This window comes from Camelus ferus, chromosome 19 (assembly GCF_009834535.1).
Source record: "Camelus ferus isolate YT-003-E chromosome 19, BCGSAC_Cfer_1.0, whole genome shotgun sequence".
In the NCBI taxonomy this organism is placed as follows: Eukaryota; Metazoa; Chordata; class Mammalia; order Artiodactyla; family Camelidae; genus Camelus; species Camelus ferus.
This window is the reverse complement of record NC_045714.1, coordinates 38,077,804-38,102,508: the sequence shown is the minus strand read 5'-3', so window position 1 is coordinate 38,102,508 and position 24,705 is coordinate 38,077,804. Positions and strand designations below refer to the sequence as shown.

At 52.2% G+C, this 24,705-nt stretch overlaps 3 protein-coding genes across 8 annotated transcripts in view; 2 read left to right on the top strand and 1 right to left on the bottom strand.

The window, feature by feature from the left end:
* Positions 1–485: 485 nt before the first annotated feature.
* On the top strand, positions 486–6,583 carry EIF6 (eukaryotic translation initiation factor 6). Of its 6 annotated transcripts, none has more exons than XM_014562496.2 (7): positions 562–707; positions 911–1,029; positions 1,163–1,248; positions 2,798–2,973; positions 3,520–3,696; positions 3,897–4,078; positions 6,290–6,577. In XM_014562496.2, exons 2-7 carry the CDS (start codon positions 923–925, stop codon positions 6,297–6,299), a joined length of 738 nt encoding a protein of 245 aa, XP_014417982.1. In that variant the 5' UTR covers positions 562–707; positions 911–922; the 3' UTR covers positions 6,300–6,577. The 6 variants fall into 6 exon arrangements, with proteins under 6 accessions (XP_032318069.1, XP_032318068.1, XP_014417982.1 ...); XM_014562497.2 differs by having other exon boundaries at positions 677–727; XM_032462179.1 differs by lacking the exon at positions 562–707 and adding an exon at positions 799–817.
* Positions 6,584–7,173: 590 nt separating this feature from the next.
* Positions 7,174–9,019, top strand: MMP24OS (MMP24 opposite strand). Its single transcript, XM_032462194.1, has 2 exons — positions 7,174–7,331; positions 7,416–9,019. The coding sequence occupies exon 2, from the start codon at positions 7,419–7,421 to the stop codon at positions 7,623–7,625; it is 207 nt and encodes a 68-aa protein (XP_032318085.1). The 5' UTR covers positions 7,174–7,331; positions 7,416–7,418; the 3' UTR covers positions 7,626–9,019.
* A 127-nt stretch (positions 9,020–9,146) lies between these two features.
* The window catches only part of MMP24 (matrix metallopeptidase 24), a 42,223-nt gene continuing 26,664 nt past the window's right edge, over positions 9,147–24,705 (bottom strand). The window contains exons 5-9 of the mRNA XM_032462172.1: positions 19,173–19,334; positions 16,939–17,153; positions 14,651–14,789; positions 12,954–13,220; positions 9,147–11,054 (exon numbers count right to left, since the gene is read on the bottom strand). Coding sequence (XP_032318063.1) covers positions 10,717–11,054; positions 12,954–13,220; positions 14,651–14,789; positions 16,939–17,153; positions 19,173–19,334 — 1,121 coding nt within the window. The 3' untranslated portion in view covers positions 9,147–10,716. The remainder of the gene's footprint in view (positions 11,055–12,953; positions 13,221–14,650; positions 14,790–16,938; positions 17,154–19,172; positions 19,335–24,705) is intronic.

The following is a 24,705-nucleotide window of genomic DNA, read 5'->3' as shown; positions in this document are numbered from 1 at the left end:
TCAAGCACATGCAAGGGGCACATAGTGGAAGCGCGTCAGCCCCCACACCTTTGCCCACTCTGGACCTTCCCTGACACTGCTCCATCCATCCTCCCCTCTCCAATACCTTCTTCAGCCTGGTTTCCTCTACTTCTCTGGTGGCGCCTTCTTCTTCACCCTCTGTCGTGATCTTACTTCTCCCTAATGGACACCTTCTCCATGGGTGACCTCATCCACCCCAGACTTCGCCCCAAATCTCAGCCCTTCTGTCCTCCCTGGGCTCCAGATCCAGCCGGACGTCTGTCCCGCACCTCACTCTACTCGTCATCTCCCCCACACCTGCTCTTCCTCCTCAGGCTTTACTTCAGTAAATATCTCCATCATCAACCCATCTTGTGCCAGACATCGTTGGCTCCTCCATTCTTTTTTTTTTTTTTTTTTTGGCTCCTCCATTTGTATGCCTCACATCTCGGTCTCGGTTGATTGTAACCCCCTACAAAGATGAATGAATGAATCAAGGAATGAATGCGAGCTTGCTGAAGGCGGAGCCAGGACGGGTCGCGACACGGCCACTTGCAACCATAGAGTCCGCCCAGAGGCTGGCGCTAGAGTGGCCGCATGCGTGGCGGCGTGCTCCCGGCTCTCTCGGAAGTCTCCCAGGGAGGAGGCGGAAACGGAACTCTAACCAGGGCCGAGAAGGACTGTTGCCGCGTGTGGAGGTTCACCTGGTGAGCGGGACACCGGAAGGGTCAGCTCGGGGCGTCCCGGGTCGTCAGGAGTGGGGGCCTGAAGATTCGGGGCCAAAGAGCCTGGAGGGGCGTAGTGGGCGGGACCCGAGGTCTGAGGGCCGAGAGGGGCGGGGTCGTGGTGGGGCCTGACGCGCGGAGGGGCTGGGAGAGGATCCGCCGGCCCTGAACTCCCTGCCCCGCAGTCCCCAGGCTTCATGGCGGTCCGCGCGTCTTTCGAGAACAACTGTGAGATCGGCTGCTTTGCCAAACTTACCAACACCTACTGCCTGGTGGCCATCGGAGGATCAGAGAACTTTTACAGGTGGGAAGGGAGCCCCATTCTGGCGGGCAGTGTGTGGGTAGGTGGCGGGAAGAGGTATTGGGAGTCGGGGGCTCCGGCAGAGTGAGGGCTCTGGCCTTTCGGCCCCGTGACCACCGAGTCCGTCTCCCTACAGTGTGTTCGAGGGCGAGCTCGCTGATACCATCCCCGTGGTGCACGCGTCCATCGCTGGCTGCCGCATCATCGGGCGCATGTGTGTGGGTAAGCCAGCCCGAAGACGCCGAGGGAGGGAGTGGAGCTTCCCAGAACCTTTAATTGTACTCAGGACTCCGAGTGACCCAGGGATTTACAGGCTTTCATCCATTATCTCCGGAGATTACAGAATCTCTCAGGCCTGGGCTGGACCCAGTCAAGTGTCAATAGATCAGGGACAACTTCTGGTGAAAGCTTCTGGATCATAGCAATCACAAATAACAGTAAGGGCTTTCAGTTTACACTTGTTTCATTCCTTCTTCACGAATATCCAGAGAGGTAGGAATTATTGGCCAGTTTGACTCATGAGGAAGGTGATGCTCAACCCAAGTGATTCACCCAGGACCGTACCTAGTTTGATGAGATTGGAAAGTCATTTCTCCCCTGGCACTGACTCTGGGCAAGTTGTATCCTCTTCTGAGCATCCATTTCTGCCTCTAGAAATCGACAAACTAAGATTCTGAAGCACATTGTTCAATGATCCATTTAAATCTTACATTCCCTTTACCACGCCACTGAGTACCCCTTTACCTCTCAGCATTGTGGACTCTGGTCATTGGTCCTTTCTTTGAGTGGGATCTGTCTGCCTTTATTGCCACCCCTTATTTCTAGTTCTGCTAATTGGGGCCATATAAGACTTTGTTCCTTTGTTTTTTAAAATAAGCCTGGACTCTTGAGTATTTTCTTATTTAGGCAGAATACTCTTATCCCTAACCATGACCTTTGGACTTAAAGTTAGTTCTTAGATAGCAAGGGATAACTTATCCTGACTGCTGGTTTTTTGTTTTTTGTTTTTTGATGGGAGAAATTTATAGTTCAGGAGTTCAGAGTTGTGTCCTTGCAGAGATAGGCAGAGGTTAAGTCATTGTTGTCATAATATAATTGTAGTTCATTCATGTTGCTGTGTATTGTGTTTTGTGTAAGTATATTCATTCACAGTGTATTCATTCATTCTGTTGACAGTGGGCACTTGGGTAGTTTTCACTTTGGTCTGAGTAGTGCTGCTGTTTTTTTTTTTTAGTGGAAAAATGTGTGTAATTCTATTGGATATATAATACCTAAGAGAGGAGTGTCACAGGGTATGTGAATATTCACAGTAGTAGATGATACCTGATTACCTGAAGTGTTTGACCAATTTACAGTCCTATTGCTTGCTGTATATCTTTGCCAACACTTGGTATTGGCTTTGTTTTTAAAAATTTATTAGCCATTCTGGTAGGTGTAGAGTATTACCTCAATTTTTAAGTAGCAAAATATACAACTAATGCCCAAGAACCCTTCCTGTTAGTGCTGGCCTGCCCTGGTTGATGATGGCGAATTGGACAGGGTGTGTTGGGACAGATTCCTAGGCCATCTCTTGCCTGTCCAGTGGGATTCCTGGTCCCTCCCCGGGGGTTGTATGAATCAGTGGGTTGGAGGACTGGAGTCTGAGTCTAAAGCTTTCCTGGGGAAGCTAATTGGGTTGAGTTGTAACCTCAGCCTCCAGTGCTCAATAGGTGTCTTGTGTATTCATGGTCCATCCTTGCCCCACCCCCACCCCCAATTTGGGTCTCTCCAGGGAACCGGCATGGTCTCCTGGTGCCCAACAACACCACTGACCAGGAGCTGCAACACATTCGCAACTGCTTACCAGACTCAGTGCAGATCCGGCGGGTGGAGGAACGGCTCTCAGCCCTGGGCAATGTCACCACCTGCAACGACTATGTGGCCTTGGTCCACCCAGACCTGGACAGGGTGAGGCAGCCCAGCTTGGCCCAAGAGTCCCAGGATATTAGCCTAGTCAGTGGTTAGCCACTGTTCTTACCTATTAAGCAGGAATTAAGGATATCTCTTGTGGCTTTTCTTTATACCTGGGCTCTTGCAGTTTAGGTATTCAATGGAATAGTGATATTAGAGGCCTTCCATGGTGTGGTCAGTGTCAGAAAGAAGCTGAGGAGGGTATTAATCCTTCAGAATCGGGGAGGTTGACCCCTCCAGTCCTGCAGCCGAGGCCAGGAGAGAAGATTGACAGCTGAACTCTTGAGTGTGGGTTAGCGGAAGGAGGGTGATGTGGAGACCAGCCTCTGGCTCTGCGGGGCATGTGTGGATATTAGGGGCTCCATAGCCTAGACTCTGCTCCAAGATGTATCCCCACTTTTTCTGTGTGAAACTTCCATGTGCAGCTACAGAGCTGGAATGAGGAACTTAGGGAGTCACACCCTGGGTGGGTGTGGGTGTGGAGGCCCTGGGTTAGTTGATCTGCTTGTTCTAGGCATTGAGCACAGTGCCTTTGACTGACAGGAAACAGAAGAAATCCTGGCTGATGTGCTCAAGGTGGAAGTCTTCAGACAGACAGTGGCTGACCAGGTGTTAGTAGGAAGCTACTGTGTCTTTAGCAATCAGGGAGGGCTGGTACATCCCAAGACTTCAATTGAAGACCAGGATGAGCTGTCTTCTCTCCTTCAAGTCCCCCTTGTGGTAAGCATTCCTGTTTTCTGACTTCTGTCTCCTGCTGGGGTAGATCCCTTGGCCTGGTGTTGGGGAATATGGGTTATGACTATCCCAGTTTGGAATTGGGTCTGTGGGTCAGGGAGCAGGGTTTGGGGAGAGTCCTTATCAGGAAGTGGAGAGACTTTGACTGTTGGGACCATGATTCACACTGAGCTATCCCTTGGCAGGCGGGCACTGTGAACAGAGGCAGTGAGGTGATTGCCGCCGGGATGGTGGTGAACGACTGGTGTGCCTTCTGTGGCCTGGACACAACCAGCACAGAGCTGTCAGTGGTGGAGAGTGTCTTCAAGCTGAATGAAGCCCAGCCTAGCACCATTGCTACCAGCATGCGGGATTCCCTCATCGACAGGTATCTGGGCCTCTCTTATTTTGAGGGGATGGGTGGGAGATGCCACCTAGAATGGGAGCCACACTGTATTCATACCAGTAGGTTCTGTATTCATACCAGTAGGTTCTCCTCGCATGTGAGGCCACATCCGCACACTGCCAAGCAGTCATAGGACACAGCCAACAAGCATTGCCCGAGTATCTGCCCATCCTCAGCTTTGAAGACCTTAGCTCAGTGTACCCCTTCTCTGGCAAAGCTTCCCTCTGGTCCATCTTATTTTATCACTGACCACATTGTTTTGTAGTTTATATCCACATGTGTGTCAGTGTCCCTAGCCAGTAGTAGCCAGAGACAGAAAAGAGCTGTTTATTGAGGGAAGAAGAGAAGGCTGCTCTTAGGAACTGAGGAGACCCCAGGTGCGTAAGGGACTTGGGGGGTCGGGTGGTGGGGATTGCATGAAAATCACAATCACCTGGATTTTTGTAGGTTAAAGAAAGAGCAGATTTTTGGGCCCTAACCCTGGAGATTCTGGGGAATTACTTTCTAGAATCTCTTCTTCCCTTGAAAGAAGATATTTAATCCCTCCTCTCTCATCCTCCATTTAGGGTACTTCTCCAGGCATGCCATACCCAGCTAGCACAGGAGTCTATGAGGATAGAAACCCTAAAGTAGAGCAGGTACCCAGTTACAGACTGGGACAAAATTTCCCTTCACTTTCCTTCCTTCATTCATTCAATCACCTGATACTCATTCAGTCCTGTGGACAAGGCACCATGTGGGTTAGTCAAGCAACTTAGTGCTACGTCCTGCTTTCGAGGGACTCAGTATTGCAGGGGAGAGAAGATGTAGTGGCCACACATAACTTAGCTACCTCCAAAGAAGAAATACAAGGTGCCTTACATGGCTTTGGAAGCTCCCATAGGACACTTTGTAGAATCCAGGAAGGTTTTGTGAAGGACACATCATTTGGTCTGGGCTTCAGGGAATGAGTACTTAATTGGATATACAAAGATAGAGTGAGGAAGCACTTCAGACAGACCCAAAGATGGGGAAGTGTGGAAGGTGTAAAAGGAAAAGGTTCTATGCCTAGAGTGTTGAGGACTCTGCCCATGTCAAGAACTTTGACCATAGGCTTGTGTTTTGACCTCTGGTCTATGTTTCGATACTTGTTAACATAGACTCCTGGCATTACCTCTCAGATTCCCTCAGGCAACCATGTTTGGGTATTTTAAGAACCTTCTCTGGGTGATTCTGATGGGGGCAGTTTGAAGATCACACTGACAAACTCTGTGGTTGGCACTGGAGAGCAGTTGAAAGGGTCTGCACAGGAAAGTGGTACTGGTGGTTTTGTCATTTGTTTAACAACTTCTTTTGGAGCACCTACTGTGTGCCATACAGTAGTGATGTGGTGATGAATACAGTATATCCTCCCTTTCTTTCTGGAACATAAACTCTCATAAAGAAAGCAGCACTTCCACAACTAATTAAAGAACAAACAAAAAACTTCTTTGCAACCTAAGAACAGGAAGAAATTTCTGTAACCTGGTAACTGGTATCTAGTAACTGGTATCTAGTAAAGAAACTACAGCAGATGTTACATTTAATGGTGAAACTTCAGAAACTGCCGGGCAGAATTGCCTACAGTCAGCAGCACTGGTCAGCATTGCAGTGAGATAGATAAAGAAATGGGTATTGGAAGAGAAGAGAAAAAACTCATTAGCCTCGTTTGGTTTTGAATTTGATGAATTTGAGGTACCTGTGAGACCTCACAAGGAAGGTGTCAGGTAGGCAATTAGAAATATGTACTTTGGTTTTATAGTCATGCACATAATTATCACCTCCAGGAAGAATGTTGTGGCCCCAGCCTTGCCACTGGGGGGTTTGTGGCCTGTGCATGTCCTTCCCCTTTCTGAGCCCCCTTGTTTCCTTGTCTGATGTCTATTGGACTTGACCTCTCACGCTTTGATTTATAATCAGTAATGGATAGAATAAATTACTGAGTTGACCCACCTGAGTGGAGAAGGAGTTACTTTTAGTTTTTAAGCATTGAGAGTTCTAGACTGGATTGTGACTCAGGGGAGCAGTGGAATCTGGAATGGGCTGTAAGTGTGGCTCTTCAGAGATGAGCTGGAACAGAGGTCCTGGGGTAAGCGTGGAGGCAAGCACCTTGAGAATGGAGGGTGAGATGTGCTTTGTGAAGCACCTACTGACAGTGCTCTTTCTTCTCTCTAGCCTCACCTGAGTCACCTTCAATGCTGTTCTGTGGGCTCCTGGCTCTGGACCCTCTCCGCGTCCCACCCAGTCTGTCCCGGATGTTGGCAGGGCGGTGGCAGAGAGCTCACTGGGACTCAGTGGCTGGTGCCCAGCCCTTCTTCACCTGTGCCCATCTCCTGAATCTATAGTTACTACTAGTTACTGTAAAAATCTGTCACATCATGCTGGCTGGCTGGCCCTGTGGCTTCTGGCTGAGCACTCTTCTGTTCTGTACCACCCCATTAAAGGGCAGCTTCCTCTGGCCATTCTCAATGTGTTGTCTGGGGACCTTGGCCTGCACCCAGCCCCCCACCATTGTTCCAGAGGGAAGGTGGTGTAGGATGCACACACACTTAGTTCTGCAATCTCCCACTCCACTCCGCCCATTATGAGATGGGTGGTTTCATCCCAGGGCAAGAGGAAGAAGCACTGTCTGCTGTGGTTCTTCCATTTTCCACACAACTTCAGCCTCATCCTTTTGGATTCCAAAAGATGAGAATCTGTTTCAGCTCTTCCCTGGGCCAGTTTGAGTCCTGTAAGGACTCTGGGCCACCTGGCTGTAGGGCAGTCCTGTCCTCTTTGACCCAGGGTGGTTGGAAGTTGCTGGCCTGACTTTTAGGTGCCCTGAACAGCCTCAGACTAATCTGGGCAGGCCCTTTCATTCCCTTAGGGCTTGGTTGGGCGCAGAGCCAGGCTGGAGAGGCGGTGGTGCCTGGGGCCACTCCAAGCATTTTCGAGCTGCTCTTGGGGTGGGGTCCGGGACTTTGGGGCGGGGTCCCGGGACTTTGGGGCGGGGTCCCGGGACTTTGGGGCAGGTTTGGCCGGTTGCTGGTGAGTGGGATCAGGTTTGTTGAACCCGGCTCTTGCGCCCTGAAACTTTCAGGCCGGGTGGCCGGGGGCGGGGTCGTGCGCGGTGACGTCAAGCCGTCAGCCCCTCCCGGGCGTCGCTACGCAGGCGAGCAGAGCGCGGAGGCTGGTGCGGCGCTGGGATCTTACTGACCCGCGGCTGAGGCGGCGCGAGGTGAGGGGTGGTCCGGGACGGGCTGGGACGGGCCGGGGGTGGTGCGCGGCAGGCCCCACACCTGACCGTCCTCTCCTCCTGCAGAACATGGGCGCTCAGCTAAGCGGCGGCCAGGGCTCGGGGGAGCTCGCGCAGCCCCGGCCCCGGCCCCAGCCCCAGCCCTTGGCGCCTGAGGGCCCTGGGCGGCCCCAGCCCTCGGCGCCTGAGGGCCCTGGGCGGCCCCAGCCCGAGCCCAGCCCCTGGGGGCCGCTGGACGACGTGCGCTTCCTCATCGTCTGCACCTCCTGGTACTGACTCGCCGTCCCCCGCAGTTACTACCCGTCGCCTCTGGTCGTTCCGTCCGCCTCGCCTGGACGGGCCCTTGTCTCTCCCCACTGCCCGGTGTCTCTCGTCACCTTCCCCCACCCAGAGACGCGCGGAGAGTCCGGGAGCCCACGGGGGACTGGCAGGAAGCCTCTGCAGCTTCGCCTAGGGGCACCGTCTTGCCTCTGGCCCCTCCCACTTCCCCGAATTTTGTTCGCTTCTCAGCCAGCACCCAAACCAGCTCAGACCTTTATGCTCGTCCTCACACCACAGTTTCTCCAGACGTCTGGTTCCTGGGGCCATCTCCCTCGTCACTGGCTTCCACAACCAGGCCAGGGCTTTTGGTAAGAAGACTCCAAGGCTGCGGGCCTAACCTCACCTGTCTGTCCTTTCATGCTGAAAACTGGGCTCTTGCTTTTGTTCCTGGTCGTGGCACCATGTACCTTGACCTCAGAAAAGACCTTGCCACGGTGACCCTGCCCATACTTCTCCTGCAGGGGCTTGTTCCACCACGCTGGGTGCCATCCTAGTATTATCAGCCTGTATTCCTGGGACCCCAGTAACAGTGCGCCTCCAAGGCCAGCCTTTTGGAGATGGGGACATTTGATTACTTGGCTGGCAGATGAGATGCATGGGGCAGCTCCCAGATACCACAAAGTGCCCTGTACCTCTTCTCCCAGAAGCTTCTTAACGTCACTCTTAGAACCCGATCCTGTACCCACATCCCAGGGAAGTGACACATTCTGTATTTTTGTTTTATTTAGAAATGATTTAAAAAACATTATACAAAGGCTGATCAGTTTAAAATGTGACTGACACTGAAATGCTGTGATGTTCCCCAGATTGAGGGGAGGCTGGGCTCTGGAGCCCCCAGTGCTTTGCCCCTCTGTCTGTCTGCCCAGTCCCGGGATGATGGACAAACAGATGACACAAGGCAGGAGAATCCATGATTGGAAGCCTCCAGGCTGAGCCCTCTCTGGGCCTGGCCCTGCATCCCTCACATCTGCAGCCTGGGCTGCCTGCCTCCATCTCCTGCTCTTTCTCAGCTGACCTTGGTAGTACCAGGAGCCAGTGGGGAGCCTGGGGGGCCTAGAGCTTTCAAGAAGTGAGAGCACCAACCTGAGGAGTGGAGAGGAACCAGAAAGGGGAGAAGGGAGGCCAAGAAAAGATGGATAAAAGAGACACTTCTGATCTCATCTTGGACCCTAGAAGGGTCCATCGGTGAGAACTCAAGGCCCAGCCAGCCCACTTGGATGGCCTGGGCAGGTAATGGCCTCTCTGTGCTTCATTTGAGGGCACAGTGAGAATTACCCTTGACCTCCCAGGGCGTACATGAGTTACATGTGCGTGGACAGGGGTGAGCTAATAAAGTGCTTTGCAAAGTATAAAACACTGTACAAACCTATGAATCACTAATATCTCTGCAGTTGTTGCCCACCCGCCCCAGGGAGCCCGCCCTTGGCCAAAATGAGAAAAAAACAAGGATGATGACAGGGAACACAGTGGACCCATGTAGGTGCCTCTGGGACAAGAGCGATTTTGCTTGAGACAGCTCCCAGGGCAGCAGGAGTCCCTGTCTGCTACAGGTTAAGCGGACCCAAAGCCCAGAGGCCACAGGGTGGAGGCAAGGCCCAGGGTGGCATCTCAGGCCCTGGTAACACCTGAAGACTGACACCTCCCCTTGGATTTGGCAGAGAGCCAGTGGACATCGCTGAACCCATTGGTCTTGCCTACGGCTCCTCAGTGACATGCAGGGCTGCCTGTTACTGGGCTGGAGTGAGGCAAGCCAAGCCCTCAGCATTCCTGCTGGAGACAGTGAAGGGCAGGCCCCTAGGCTTGGGGCTGCTACCAGTTGCTGGTGCCCTTTCTCAAGAAGCAGTGCAGGAAGAAGGGCCCAGTGAGCTGGGTTAGTGAGGGCCAAACTCATGGTATAAACACTGCTTCTGGGCTGAGAGATTGAGTCCGTCTCAGCTGTAGTCTCAGAGCATGGGCTCAGCACTTCAGAAGGCTGCCCTGGGCCCTTACCCCAAGGCCATGAGAGTGTTGGCCTGGAGCCATTTCTGTCTCACCTAACTAGTCAGGCTGAGCCCCTAGGCCACAAGTCACAGGCTGGAGCAGGGCTGGGGAGTAGGGGAATGGGGAGAGGGATGGGGCAGTAAGGATGGTTAAAAACTCAGATCAGCCTCCAGGGGTGAGGTTAGCTCCTGCTCCAGCCCTTTAGCCTCATAAGCAGGGCCCAGCTCCTGGGTGTCTGGGCACTAGAGTGGCCTTAGCAGCACCTTTATCCTTATCGCTGGAAGGGAGGGCTGGCCTCATCACCAAGACAGTCACCTCTAATTCACCTAAAGCTTCAAGCAGCCTTTGCAGAATGGGACTTTAAACAATAGTGACAGGACATTGAAATATTCACGACGTGACAGCTGGGTCCTTGTCAGACCCAGCTGGGCCACAGCCCTGCCTGCAGCTTGTGACCCTAAATCCTGGGTCTCAGAGGAGACCCTGACATGTGGAGCAGGTTTCCTGAGGGATCTGCTGTTGCCAGCAGGGGAAACCCAGACTTGTTGCCCACTGTGTTGGCAGTAGCGGTCCTGTAGCCTTGGAGGACAGTGAGGTGGGGGTGAGGGGACATCTGACCAGCAGGTGTTGGCAACGGGGGACCAGGACTGGTGGCATCTCCCAGATGGGGCTGAGAGTGCTAGAGCTGGTTTCCCACAGAAGGTGCTGGGCCCAGCCAGGTATGGAGCTGTAGTACCTCATGGACACCACATGATGCAGTGACAACAGGGCCTCCTCCTGGCATGGTCCCTGCTTCCTATAGGGCCTGACTTATTCCCTTGCTAGGGAACAGTTTACTCAGGACAGAAGGCTGGCAGCTGGGTGCCAGACACCCACCCTGGGGCACAGCCACCATCACTCCCTGCCCCATGCTCAGCCTAGGCCAAGGCACCACCACTTCAGCTACATGACCCCTGGCCTGGGGCCCTGCTGGCCCTGGTGGGCAGTGGCCACAGCTGCCCCTCAGACCCTGGTGAGGAAGGGCCTGGCTGGCCAGACCGAGTGGACAGAGAGGGCTCTGGGCTGCTCACACCCACTCCTGGACTGGCCGCTTATAGTAGGTGACAGGCTGAGGGCCTGCCTTGGTCTTGAACTGGAAGATGGTGTAGACCAGCACCAGGATGCAGAGGGACAGGATGCAGGGGATGACCACAGCCACTGCGTTCACAGAGCCTGGCACGTCGTTGATGGTCACCATGATGTCCACGTCATCCTGGGGCAGCCGCCGCTCCTTGCGCCGCTCCACCTCCTTCTGGTTGCATCCCATCCAGTCACGCAGGATGTTGCGTGGGTAGCCTGGCTCCACGCTCAGTTTCTGGTTGTCAAATTTCCAGTAGTCCCGGCCCTTGTAGAAGTAGGTATAATCTGCAGAAACACGGTCCAGTATCACCACTCCCAGGCACTTCCTGCACCTGCCCTAGGCCAGTGTGACAGGGCATAGGGTGCTGTAGCAGCGTGGAGGAGGGGCTCCTCTCCCACCCGGGAGGAGCCCCAGAGGAGCCCTGAAGGAGGGACGGGCACATGAGGTGGTGGGAGTGGCGTACTGGAACACTTGGAGGTGGGAGGTATGCAGTGCTTGGTTTACCCTGCAGATAGTGTGGCTGGTCACGGAGTCTGACCTGCCCAGCTGCAGAGGGGCACCCAGGACCTGGAACAACCCACTGTCATCTTAAAGGTCCTGGGGAGTCACTGAGTAGAATTAGTAAGTTCAGTTTGTGCCTCCCAGACAGGACCCTCCTCAGTCTGGGGGGCACAGCTCTGTCATACTGTGCCCATCCTCCCCACAGCCCCTTGACATGGGTCAGATCAAGCCCCCAACTTAGGGCTTGGACAGCACTGTCTCCATAGCTTTAGGGCTGAGCCAGCTCCTGCCTAAGCCAAGGGAGGCAGTGAGCAAGACTCCTCCTGTCAACAGTGGATGCCACCTCTTTGTGATTATCAGCGATTTTTTTGGCTTAGCACACATGAGTTTGCAACACAGATTGCAGGGTTGCTGGGACCCTGCTGGAGGAGGGGCTGGAAGGAAAGGAGGCAGCAGAGCTTGGCAGCCACCACAAGCCCCACTGCAGCAGCTTTATCAGCCCAGCCAGTCCACAGAGGCAGAGCAACTCTCCTGTTGGCTGGCTCCCCACCCTGGCTGGAACTTTCATTGGCTTAAGTTCTTGATGTCACCTGTCTCTGAGGTTCCCCAGAGAGTGAGACCATGTGTGTAAAGCATCAGGTACACAGGAGAGCCACCAAATAGCAGCTCTGCCCCTGTAGCTGTTGGCTTTCTTAACCAGTGACGTCTCCTTGGAGAGCCCTTCCTGATGACCCTCTCTGATGTGGCCCTCTGCCTACATGCTCTCTCACAAGTGCTTTCCCTTACTGCATTTGTTGCCACCTTATTTGTTTTCTGCCTCTAGACTGGGAGCCAGGGATGCAATGCAAGTCTTGTTCCAAGCTCCATCCCCAGCCCTCCCACACAACCTGTCTCTCAATAATTATTATGAATGAATGACTCTTGTCATTCCATATAAACTAAAACACACTGACAAGATGATGATGATGATAACAGCTAAAACTTACATGGCATGGGCCAAGTGCTCTACATAATTTATCTCAGTCCTCACAAAGCCCTATGAAGTAGGCACCATTATTACCCCATTTTATAGATGCAGAAATGAAGTGATTTGCCCAAACTCATAGTAAGTAGTGGAGGCAGGATATGAAACCAACCAGACTGGCTCCAGTCTGTACTTTTGACCAGATCATTGGAGATGGATTCAACAAACATTCATGGATACCCACTCTGCACCTGGCAAGACCCGACCCCTCCTCATGAGAAGCTTTTAGTCTGGTGGGGATAGAGGCTGTGAGCCAGCCTGGCCTGCAGGAGGACCTGAGGAAATGTCTCATAAATGAAAAAGGCTTCTCTCTCTTATCTTCAAGCCCTGTGAAAAAGCACCTTTGAACTACCACATCCATTATTTCAGGTCTGATAATGCGAGGAACTCGTAGAGTACATCTGAGGACCACTGTTAGAGAAATACTGTCTGAGGAAATTAAGTCAGTCTGTGAAAACATCTCTCTATTGCAAAGCATCCCTGCAGATAAGAAGTTATGACTTGGTAGCTGGTAAGAGAGGATTCATTTACTGTGTGAATATGTCTTTGCCACCAGGCAGTGTTTCTCAAACCTGGATACCCTGAGATTATGCCCGCAGGCCCCGATGAGACCCACATGAAATTAGACCCCCCCCAACCTGGCCAGACCCTTACGTACATCCTTCCTTGCTGATGAAGGCCCCTTGGGGAGCCTGTGGGATGCCCTTCCACACGGTGATGGGCTTAGGGTAGCCAGGGTCTGTGGCACGCCGCTCCTCACTGTAGCGCCAATATCGCTCGCCTTTGAAAAAGTAGGTCTTGCCCACAGGTTCCCAGCGCAGAGCTGTGTCGATGCCTTCTCGGGGCAGACAGCTGCCCAGCTCCCCCAGGCTGTGGGGGTACCCAGGCTCCACTGTCACCTCCTTAAACACCCAGTACTTGTCACCTGTGACCAAGAAGATCCAGGTTAGCTGTCCCCAGTCATTCACTGGCAGAGGTTGTGGCTAGAGCCACTTGCCCATCATCCATGTGCCTGAAGTCATTCATGGAGCCAGACTATCAGGGGAAACAGGCCTAGACCTGCTTGATCCCTGCGGCAGAGGCTGGGGCCCCTAGGCCCAGGCAGAGCTCGGGGGCAAGAAGCCAGAATCTAGTCTCAGATCCCAAGCTACTCGGCCCATGCTGCCCAGGCTCGGTGCCCCGCCCTCTTTTCCTCTCATGTGACTTGCTCCTTTCTTCTCTCTGGGTGACCTCAGCCTCTCATGTCTTCACACACGTAGTATTCCCCCAACCTTCCACCAGTGACACAAATCTTGAGGCTGAGGCCCACAGCTGCTCTCCCAGTGGACCTGGCACCAGACCCAGGACCCTGATCGCCCACCGGCCTCTGGGCATCTCCAAGTCAGCTTCCAGAATTCTTCATCTCCCCTACAGGCTCCGTCCCTCACCAGGCTTCTGCCTCCCAGGGCCCCTAGGAAGGTGGCATCACCTTTGACCTTCTCTTTCCTTCTCCTCTTGGCACTCACCCTCTCACGAGGCCTTCTTAATCTTCTAGCCTCACTGCTCCTCCCTGGTACAGGCCTTACAGACTCTCTCTCTTCAACTCCAGCAGCCATCTCAGAAACGGCCTCCCCGCCTCTGCCCCAGTTGCTGCCTGCCTCCTGGCTCGCTGCTGCTCAGAAACAGTGAGTGAACTTCCAGCACTGCCCTAATGGATCAAGGCCACAGTCTGGCCAGGCAACCAAGGCTCCTCAGGACTCTCCCCTGACCACCTTTCCAGGCCACTTCTCACAGCTCTCTGGTGGGGCTTCATGGCTGTCCCATGGGTCTTTTAAGGCCCTTTGAGCTGCTCTTTTGCCCATGTTGCTCATTCCTCTTGGGATGCTTTCCTTGCTTCTCACTAACTCTCTGTATCTTGCCCTTCTGAGGCTTGGCCCGAGTCAGGATAACTGAAGTGAAACAACCTAGCACGGGGTGGGCCTGCCATCCAGCTAGCTCCCCCTTCCCTGACCTCTCCAGCCTGTGTGACCGCCTCCCTCCAGGCTCTTACAGAACTGACAGTATGGCCTTCCATGGAGCACTGGATGGTCTTCAGTTGCCTGGACCACCTTCTACTTCATGTGGGTGAGGTTTGTCGCCCCACCAACTTTGGCACATACAGACCCTCAACAACCACACTCTGACTTGATTTCCCCAGATTATTTATTGCCTGCCTGCAGGGATCTGTCCTGTCAGAGGTCAGCGTCTCTGTTAGGGCTAGAAGGACCTATGCAGGGCATTTGCCTCTCACCTTGCCTCTTCCAGTTTACAGGTGGAAAAGAGGGTCTTGAGAAGGGCAGGGAACCCTCCCAGGTCCCTCCATACAGGCTACATTACCTTTGAAGAAAACAAATCTTCCATCAGCCCTTTCATAGGCTGCGTCTATGCGGGCAGGCAGGCCCTTCCAGAACTGCTCAATCTGCATGGGGTAGCCCTCCTGCACCCGGTTATTGCGCAGGCGCCAGAACCAGCGATCCTGGGGGTTAAGTGAGGAGAGAAAGAGGCATAGCCTTTGAATCCAGTGATCTCAGCCTGGGGCTGAGACTCCAACAACCCAACACTTTCCCCTGGTCCCAGCCTTGCAACCTTCCATGAAGTCTGTCCATTTACAGCTTCTAACTTTCAAAGCTCTATTTGGAAGACAGGATGCTCATCAACTCTCTTCATGTAAGGCTCCTGAGGATGCTTGCTGCCCAGTGGGCCTTGAGACAGAGCCAGCAGATAGGCCTGGTGGGAGGAGATGTGGAGCTGGAAGAGATGATGTCAGGGCCTGGGATGACCACATGAGGGCAGCAGAGAGTCACTGACATCAGCAGGGCCACACCCCAGGCTGTGGGAAGCAAGGGGTAATTGCTGAGCCTGGGCAAAATGTGCTCCTCATGGCTGGCTCCATTCAGGAGGGCAAGGACCATGGGAAGTAAGCTGTGGAAATTTCCCCAAGACCTCCACTTACAGCTGCATGACCTGGGACCCAGTACTTAAAGAGCTTCACCTGCAAATGGGGGCAATGAAAGGGGGTCAGATAAGAGATTATAGGTGAAGAGCCTAGAATAGAACAGGGCATGTAGTTGGTGTTGAGAAAATGGCAGCTTAATAGGCTGAGAGTGTGAAAAAAGCCCTCCCCCCCAAACTGGTGCCTTGTCCCACTGCAGCCCCTGGATGGTAGGCAGTCTGGGTGAGGCCTGTCACCTCCCAGGACCTCAGTTTTCTTATGTGTAAATGTGGGTGATAAAACCCAGACTTGCCTGGGGACTGTTCGGTTGGAGGATCCAAGGATGCAGAGGAATGAATGTGGTTTGTAAAAGATGGTATAAAAGCTAGAAATGATTTGGTGTTTTTTTTTGGAAAGGTATTTTACAAAGCACTTTCACATCCAGTGTTTTAAACCTCATTTTGACTTTCACAGCCCCATGTTAAGTAGATTTGAGATATACAGAGTCTTAAGGAAGGCCAAGTGACTTTCCTAGAGCCATTCAGTGAGGGCAAGACTGGGGCTGACCCCTGTCACTTGATTCTTGTGGTCAGATCCAAAGCTTGGAGGATTCCACAGGGGAGTGGGGCAGCCCTCCACAACCACCCTGTATGACAGAGATATGCTTCCCAAATCCCTTTTAGTGGAGGCCCTCTTGCCGTGGTGGCCCGGAGTGTGGTCAGCAGGCAGTTTTCCACTGTAAAACTCTCTGGGTTGGCCTCAGCCTCAGAGAACTCCCCCAAGGTCACACCCTTCCTCATCCAATGACTGGATAAAGTTCCAGCCATTTAGGGCCCAACATGGGACAACTCTGATGAGCCATTCTAACTCCAGAACTCCCTGTGGGGGTGGCCGGGTCTGCAGTGGGCCTAGTTTCTGCTTATCTTCTCCTCCTGCCCAGTCCTGCTTTCTCCCCCTCCTTCCCACAGACATGGGTCCTAAAGGTACTCCTTGGGGGAGGGTAATAGCTCAGTGGTAGAGCGCCTGCTCAGCATGCACAAGGTCCTCGGTTCAATCCCCAGTATCTCTAGTAAAAAGAAATCATAATAATACCAAAGATACTCCCTGGTCACAATCCTGCATCCCAAACACTGCCTCAGAGTCTGTCTTCCTGAGAACCCAGCTACAATACACAAAGTAGGCTGACCCCAAGCCAGTCCATGGCTAGAGTGACAGGAGCAGGACAAGGGACAATATGTAGCCTGGCCAGCTTTCTGTCAGGAACCAACCTCAGCCCTGGCAGGACATGGAGACAGACTCAGACACCGCTGCATCAGTCCCTACTCCAAGCCACCATCTTGACAGCCATGACTCATTTGATCTTCACATACCCTTCATTAGAGAAGTAACTCCCCAGCTTTCAGGTGGAGGAACTGGGGTCCAGACAAGGGAGGTGACCTGCTCAGAGTCACAGACCAGAAGCTGGTCTCCAGCACTTTTCCCCAGCATTAACCCCTGGGAAGGGGCAGGGTCTCCACTCTTCCCCCCTCCCTCTTGGAAACAAGTCCATTCACCCAGCAGCACCAGAAAGAGACCCCGTGTCCTGGCCTCTGGGCCAGCTCCCATCCAGGCCCCTTAACAGGTCTGATCCCAGAGTAGCAGCCTTCTGCTCCATGGTGGGGAAAAGAATGGGAGGGGAGCACCTAGGTCCTACCTTAAACACAAACATCTCGCCCCGGAAGAGGGCCACTGTGTTGAAGTTGCCATCACAGATGTTGGGCTTGGTGCCCGGTGTAGATGGCCGGTCCCCCAGGGGTGGCCGAGGGGGCCTGGGCTGGCGCTCATGCTTCCTCTCCGATGGTGAGTGGATCCTGCGGACGGGGAGCGTGGGGAGGGGCCTTGTGGGCTCCAGGGGCTCGGCAGGGGGTCCTGGAGAGAGGGTCTGTGTCTTAGAGTGGGGCCAGCCATTCCCAGCCTCCCACTGCCACAGCCTCATCATCACCCAGGCAGCTCTAAGACATGTCCGTCACACGCCAGCCTCCAGCCCCCTTTCCCTTTTTTTTTTCCTTCCCCAATCTTTGAGAAAATAGCTGAAAATAGCCATTAAATAGGAACCCTCCTCTTTCTATCCCTAAATCTGGTATCTTCTTTCTTCTCTCCTGTTACAAGAGAGAACATGTCCCTTCTTAGGCTCAGTGACCCATACGCTCTTTCTCTGCTCCCCTCTATACACGCTGGTCCCATTTCCGTACTCCCCTTCATTCTTTATCCTGCTCCAAATGGCCCCTGCCCCATCACCTACTGAAACTGCTGTCAAGATCACCAATGATCTCCATGTTGCTAAATCCAAGGGTTATTTGACTCAGCTTTGATGTTAGTATGAATCATCCAGGGGTCTTGATAAAATGCAGATTGTGACTCAGAGGGTCTGGGGTGGGGCTTGTGATTCTGCCTTTCTTCAGGCTCCCAGGTGATGCCAAAATTTCTGATCTGGGGCCCACACTTTGAGTAGCAAGGTCATAGAAACATTTTCCTTGAAACACTCTTTTCTCTTTTCCAGAACCCTGGACTGTCTTGGTTTTCCTCCTACCTCCTGGGCTGTTCCTTCTCAGCCTCCTTTGCCAGCAGCCTTTGCTTATCCACCCTGCTAGAAAAGCTGAGGTACCCCTGGGTCCTCTTCTCTCTTTTTCTCTGTTTTGGTCCTGAGGTCAGTACTTCTCAATTTGGGCTAAGGGATCACCTAGGGAGTTCTTATAGCCCCTGATATTCAGGAGACACCCCAGACCAATTAAAGCCAAATCTCTGTGGGGTGAGGGCTGGGTATCAGTATTTTAAAAATTGAAATCCCAAGGTGACTCCAATGGGCAGCCAAGTTGAGAATCTCTGCCCTAAGTGATCTCATCCAGGTTCATGGCTTTTAAGACCCTCTATGTTAGAGCTGTCTAATAGGATGTTCTGTGATGACATAGATCCTCTATATCTGCACCATCCAGTATAGTACCCTCTAGCCACATGTGGCTATTGAGTACTTGAAACAAGCAACTAGGTGTTAGTGTGGCAGAGGAAATTTAATTTTATTTAATTCTAATTAATATAAGTTTAAATTTAAAGAGCCGCATGTGACTAGTGGCTACCTTATTGGACACCAAAGATCCCAAATCAATATTCCAGCCCAGATCTCTGACATACAGAGGTCAGTCCTATTACTCCACAATTACAAAACCCAGAAGCCTTGGTGTAATCCTTCCCCTCACACTTATGTCTAATCTATCAGCAAATATGGTCCATTTTATTTTCAAAATGCCTTCCAGTCCCCACCACCCCATCCAGTTCTCTGCTGCTTCACCTATGGAGAGCCTCCCCATCCTCCGGGCTTTGAGTGGGGCCACCTCCTCTGTGTGGTCCTCAGGGCCTTCAGAGGGAGACTTCCTCTTATGTTCCGTAGCCTGGGGGCTGTGGGGGAATGTGTCATGTGGACATGCATTTGCTTACTAAACTGGGAATCTTCCCATCTCAACTGTCTCGACAAGAACCTCTCAGATCTTATCAAGATTGTCAGCCTAGTCTCTCATTTTTTCTTGTTTAAGAAAAAAAGCTCTGGTAATAATACTCATCATTTTGTATCACCGTTACTTGGGCAGATGTGTGAATCTCTTGGCTAGGGATGGGACCCCTTGAGTGTGAACCACAGGAGGTGGGAGGAAGGTGTGTGGAAGGGGAGTGGGTGGCCCTCTGCTCACTTTTGTCCCTCCCAGTTGCAGCTCAGACCCTCCCCTAGGTTTCCCAAGTGTGCAGGAAAGGAGGGCGGGAGTAGCCTTGCCCTCTCTGGTTAAGCAAAGACGTCACAGGCCTCTAAAGGCCAGACAGCGATCAGAGGCACAGCAGCTCCCCCGACCCCCTATCCCAGCGCCGAGGAAACAGCCACGGCCCCTCTCCCTGGCCACACACCATAGATCTTCTGGATGCCCTGGAGATCATCCTGAGGCAGCTTGAAGTTGTGAGTCTCCATGTACTGGTAGAAGGGTGCCATGATGGCGCTGGGGTCGTTGGAGTGTTCCAGTCCCAGCGCGTGGCCCAGCTCGTGCACTGCCACCAGGAAGAGGTCATTCCCTGTGGAGAGGGAAATGGAGAGGTGCCCAGGGCGCCCACTTAGGTGTCTGTCAGTCACAAGCATAAGCCTCGTATCAGGCCCTATGCTGGACACTGGGATACAGAGAAATCAGACCCATCCCTGCCTTCCAGAACTCTCTATATAGTGGCAGATAGGGACAGAGAAACAAAATTAGTGCTCCAGGTGCTTCACTAGCTGTCTCTAAGGGTCGAGTGAGGATTCTGAGGGAAGAGTCAATGAAGGAAGGAAGAAAAGATGTTCAGGGAAAGCTTCATAAAGGTGAAGCTTAAGTTGAGTCTTGAAAGATAAGAAGTTAGTTGGGAGGATGGATTCAGGGGTAGGGGAGGGAGAGCAGTGGGGGTGGCATTCCTGGCAGAGGGCATGCCTTAAACAAGATCCAGGGACAAGCAGTTTCATTCCACTTGGCTCTGGAACAAAGCCGGAGGGGAGGGCCAGAGGGAGATGAGGTCAGCCAGGCTGGCAAGCAGGGCTCTGTGATGCTATGCAAAGGAATTTGGATTGGCTTCTTGGCTGGTGGGGGGTTTAAGCAGGAGTGGGGGTGGTGACATGATGAGGTCCCTCTGGTTGCAGTTGGAGAAGGATTAGAGGGTGATGAGACCAGAGGCAGGGGCATCAGTGGGGTCAGTTTGGAAGCCAGTATGAGGGGTCCAGGTGAGAGATGAAGCGGGCCTGTGCCAAGGTGGAGGGAGTGGGACGAGCAGAGGGGAGTCAGGGGGCGGCAGGCTGAGGTCATCTTCAGAGACCCAGGGCAGGCGTGGCCTTGGTCGTGCAGCATCTCAGTCCTGAGAGAACTGAACCGCGGCCAAGATCAACACAGGGATTCAAATGCAAATGGAAACAACAAGGTTCAGGGGCTGAAAGTGGGCCACGGATAATCCCGAGTGTGAAGCTGAGGCAGGAACGCGGCGTAGTGGTCATCAGCGTGGACCCCTGAGCCAGGCAGGTCTTGTTCATTTCCAGCTCTGCCCTCGCCAGCTTTGTGAATCTGGCTAGATTCACTGTCTACCCTCCCAGCCTCAATTTCCTCATCTGTACAATGGGGTTGTGTGAGGATTGGATAAGATAATTCATGTAAAGGGTGGGACAGTGCATGGCAGCTGTTGTTACCATGCACAAGACAGAAGTTTGGTGCCTGGAACAAGCCCATTGCCCAGAAAGGAAGCATAAGGACACAGGAGTTCCAGCAATCAGATCCTCTTAAAGCCCACTCCCCTGAGCTTCTGGATCAGGCCTGGGACAGGGCCAGGCCTGACTCGAGGGGGATTAAGTAGCACCAGCTTTGTGAAAGAAATGCGAGGGGCAGGGAGTGGGACAGGCTGTTGAATCAGCAGTCCTGACCCCTGTATGTCCAGTTATAGACTCCTGCTTGCCTTGACCTCTGGCATCTGAATGCCCCTTAAGCCCTGCCTCTAGAGCCCAGCCTCGAGGCACAGCACAGCCCATTCCTGCCACCTTGAAGTGCAGGGGAGGCTGCCAGGAGCCCAGGAGGTGGTCAGGAGTCCTAGTGCCCACTCTGGCCCCAGTGTCACTGGCAGAGCTGCCCTACCCTAGCACGGCTGAGGGCCCATGAGGGTCAGGTGAGGCTAGAGATTGTGTTTGTCCTTCCTGGCTAAGGTCTTGGGAAGGGGGAAGAGCCCACGGGGCAGACCCAGTCACACACATGCATGCCTCCTGCTCTGCTAACACCACCGGTACCTTCGGCAAAGGGGGGATAGGCAAGATCAGCGCAAGGTTGGCCAAGAGCCTGGGGCTGGCCTTCTGCTGGGGAAGGGCAAGCTGGCACGAGGATACCAGGCCTCCCCCAGTTCCTGCCTGGTCCCTCTGGCAGCGGGGAAGGGTGAGCTCATCTTTGAGCTCCATCCCAAACAAAGGCAACTGCTAGGGCCAGCGGAAGGCAGCTCTGCTTCCTGGGGTCCAGTTCTGGCTCTGCTCCTGGACTGTCCTTCGACCTGGGACAAACTGTTTGGGCCTCTGTCTCCTGACCAGGCTCTTCTTCAGGGGCCATCCACAGGGAACTCAGCTGGGAACTAGGAAGCAGGGCTCTGAGCTCCTGGTGAGACTCTAAGCCTTTGTCTTCAGCCTGTGTCTATTACTCTGTTAACCTCCGTGCCTGGGTATCTGCAGAGAACAGGAGTAAGCCCTTGAAGGAAAGGGGCCTGTAGGTTTGTCCAGGGACCAAAAGGCAGAAGAGAGCTGGAGAGGTGGCATCTGTTGCTCGGAAACCTGAGAGATCTGTCAAGTAGGGGCTGCTCTAGGGAGCTGGAAGGAGAGGGGAGGGGCAGGAGAACTCCCTGGAGCTTGTAGGGAAAAGCAGAGGGATGGAGAAGACCCCAGTGCTTACTTAATGGGCAGCAGGCTGTTAGGGGCTTCACTCTCCAAGAGGGTGAGAGGCAGAGAAGCAGAGTGGTCAGAAGTGCAGTCCCTGAGAGCCAGACTGCAATGAATCCTGGCTTTGCCATGTCCTAGCAGTGTGGCATTTCAAATCTCTTCCTCTGTAAAACGAAGGGACCAATGGTACCTTCATCATAAGGATGGGGCGAGGATTCATGAGGCAAGGTACGTAAAGCACTCATACCGCCTCCAGGAACAGAACTATCACTATCACTGTTAACTAGCAGGGTCATGAGCTGTGTCTGAAGGACCAGTATCCTCAATAGGGAGAGTTCCTGTCAGCTGGGAACTCAAGTCCTTGGGCCTCCTAGCAAGCACCCAACAGTCTACTTGGCTACTTAAGTGTACCTTGTCTCTGCTTCCTTCCGTTCTCTTATAACCTTCATCTTTGGTGAGTCCCATCTCATTGACTCCTGCAACCCACCAAAAGGTTACAGCATTTCCCTTTGCCTCTATTCTTTAGTCAGTGCCGCCCCGTCCACATGGAATAGCCTTATTCCTTCAAAGTTCAGCTCAATGCCACATCCTTGAGGAAGCTTTCCTTGATTCCCCCCACTGGCAGTGAGTGCTTCCTCCTCTACACTCTCCCAGCAGTATATATGAACCATCTTTATGGCACTGACCACTTTCCATCCTACATCATAGCCAGTAGCACATTCCCTTCTGCCCCAGGACTATGAACTCCTTGAGGGAAAGCTCTGTGCTTGATGAGGTAAGGGGACAACAGCCTGAACAGAACAGTGCCAAATGTTCAGTGTTTTTCCAAGCATGGTCTTTAGACCATCTGCAGCAGCACCAACTGGAGTGATTGTTAAAAATTCAGATTCCTGGGTTTGAGCTAGCTAATGTCTTCTTTGGACGAAAGTCAGGACTTTGCTCTGGAAAACCAAGCATGAACCATCCAGATGCAGCTCATAACCACAGCAATAAACCCCTATGCACTGGAATGCAGCCACTGCCCTAGGACGGCTTTTGGAAGGGGAGGAAAGGAACCAAGAGTGATTGAGCACCTGCATATTGTCTCGTTTAATTTCCACATAAACTCAGCGAAGGGGAGAGTGCAGCCTCCTGGGAATTTTTTGTTCCTTGGCTTTCCCCCCCTATTCTTCTGCCACTCACTAACTGTGAACTTTTTAACCACTCAGAACTTTACCTTCCTTGTCACCCAGCCCGGTCAAGCTCCCAGGGTGGGGAAGAGTCACTGAAGTAAGTGCAGGAGGACTCTCCCCTGTGAGGGGCTGGTCTTGATGACTCTTCCCGTCTCTCCCGTTCCAGGGTTGGGCTCCTTCCCCAGCAGAGCTTATTGAATTCTGCTGACTTCACTGCTTGACTCATTGGAAAGAGATGAGAACAGAGGATGCCCGGAAGACTCCCCCAAATCAGCTTAAAGGTATGGTGGGTCAGATCACCCTTCACACAGAATCCAAAGTGGTGGAGAATCAGAATCAGCTTTACATTCTAGTGGTCCTCCAGAAGAGCCTTTTATTTTTATTTTTCAAAAAAAAAAGGCAATATTTTATTTTATTTTTATGCTCTTTTTTACTTCAAATCTATTCTTTTTTGGTTTATTTTTTATTTTTTGGGGGGAGGTAATTAGGTTTATTTAATTATTGTTTTAATGGAGGTACTAGAGATTGAAACCAGGACCTCATGCATGATAAGCATGCACTCTATCACTGAGCTATATACCCTCCCCACCAGGAGAGCCTTTTAAACCCAGGTGGAGGAGATTCTGATTCAGGAATTTGGGGTTCAAGCTCAGGCAACCTTTTCAAAATAAAGCTCCCCAGGTGAATTTTACAGTGGTTGGGTTAGGCTGACAGGCTTGAACCAACTGCTCAACCGTAACATCATTAAAAGTGGGACAGCCTACATCACACCTGCTTCCTGAGGTGATGCAACAGGGAGGACCAGCACCACCCAGGAAGCGTTCTTGCCAAAAAAGTGAATCCAGTCAGGCCTGTAGATCTAATGACCGAAATTCAGGATGTATGGGGAAGAGAGACATGTTAAAAGTGAACCTGAATCTAGTCAAGCCTGAATGACTCTACTCAGGACAGATGACCCAGTTTCTTCAACAAATTTATGGGGGCAAAGAGAAGCAAGGTGATTCTGTAAATGAAACCTTCAGAGGCAGGTCAACCACGAATGATGTACAGATGCTGTCTGGATCCTGATGCAGGCAAACAACTGTAAAAGTATTTGAGGTATTTGGAAAAATGAATGCAAACTGGGTATTCAATATAAGAAATAATTGTTAATTTTGTCAAGTTTGATAATGATTTTGTGGTTGTTTTGAAAATAATCTGCTAGACGTATATACTAAGGTATTAACAGGTGAGATGATATTGTGCCTGAGGTTTTCTTTTAAAATACATCACCAAAAAGTAAAGGAGGAGGGAGGGTAGATGAAATAGGACTGATGTAATGTTGATCGTTGTTGAAGCAGAGTGATGGGTGCCTGCGGGCTACATAGTATCATTCTCCCTACTTTCGTCAGTTTGAAATTTTCTGTAATTTAGAATAGAGAAGAAAGCCAACAAACAAAAAGTTCCCAGGAGGCTGCACTCTCTCCTTTGTTGAGTTTATGTGGAAATTAAAAGAGATAACACGCAGGTGCTCCATCACTCTTGGTTCCTTTCCTCTCCTTCCAAAATCCATCCTAGGGCAATGGCTGCATTCCACTTCATAGGGGTCTATTTGCTGTGGTTATAAGCTGCATCTAGATAGTTCCTGTTTGGTTTTCCAGAGAAAAGTCCTGACTTTAGTCCAAAGAAGACATTCGCTATCTTGGAATTTCTATCCAACTGTCAGTCATTTGTCAGGATGGGGTGGGACAGATGAGAGGAGGCCCCTCCACAGGTGCCAGCTCCTTCCTACACACGCCACCAGAAGTTTTCAGGATTTTGAGACTGGCTCAAGGCCTCCACCAGCACAGAGTGGTTGTGGGACATGCAT

Coding starts and splice junctions, on each gene's coding strand:
- EIF6 (XM_032462177.1), top strand. CDS start 489: ATGAATCAAGGAATGAATGCGAGCTTGCTGAAGGCGGAGCCAGGACGG. Junction 1,030..1,162: donor GGATCAGAGAACTTTTACAG/GTGGGAAGGGAG, acceptor GTCTCCCTACAG/TGTGTTCGAGGGCGAGCTCG. Junction 1,249..3,519: donor CATCGGGCGCATGTGTGTGG/GTAAGCCAGCCC, acceptor TTTGACTGACAG/GAAACAGAAGAAATCCTGGC.
- MMP24OS (XM_032462194.1), top strand. CDS start 7,419: ATGGGCGCTCAGCTAAGCGGCGGCCAGGGCTCGGGGGAGCTCGCGCAG.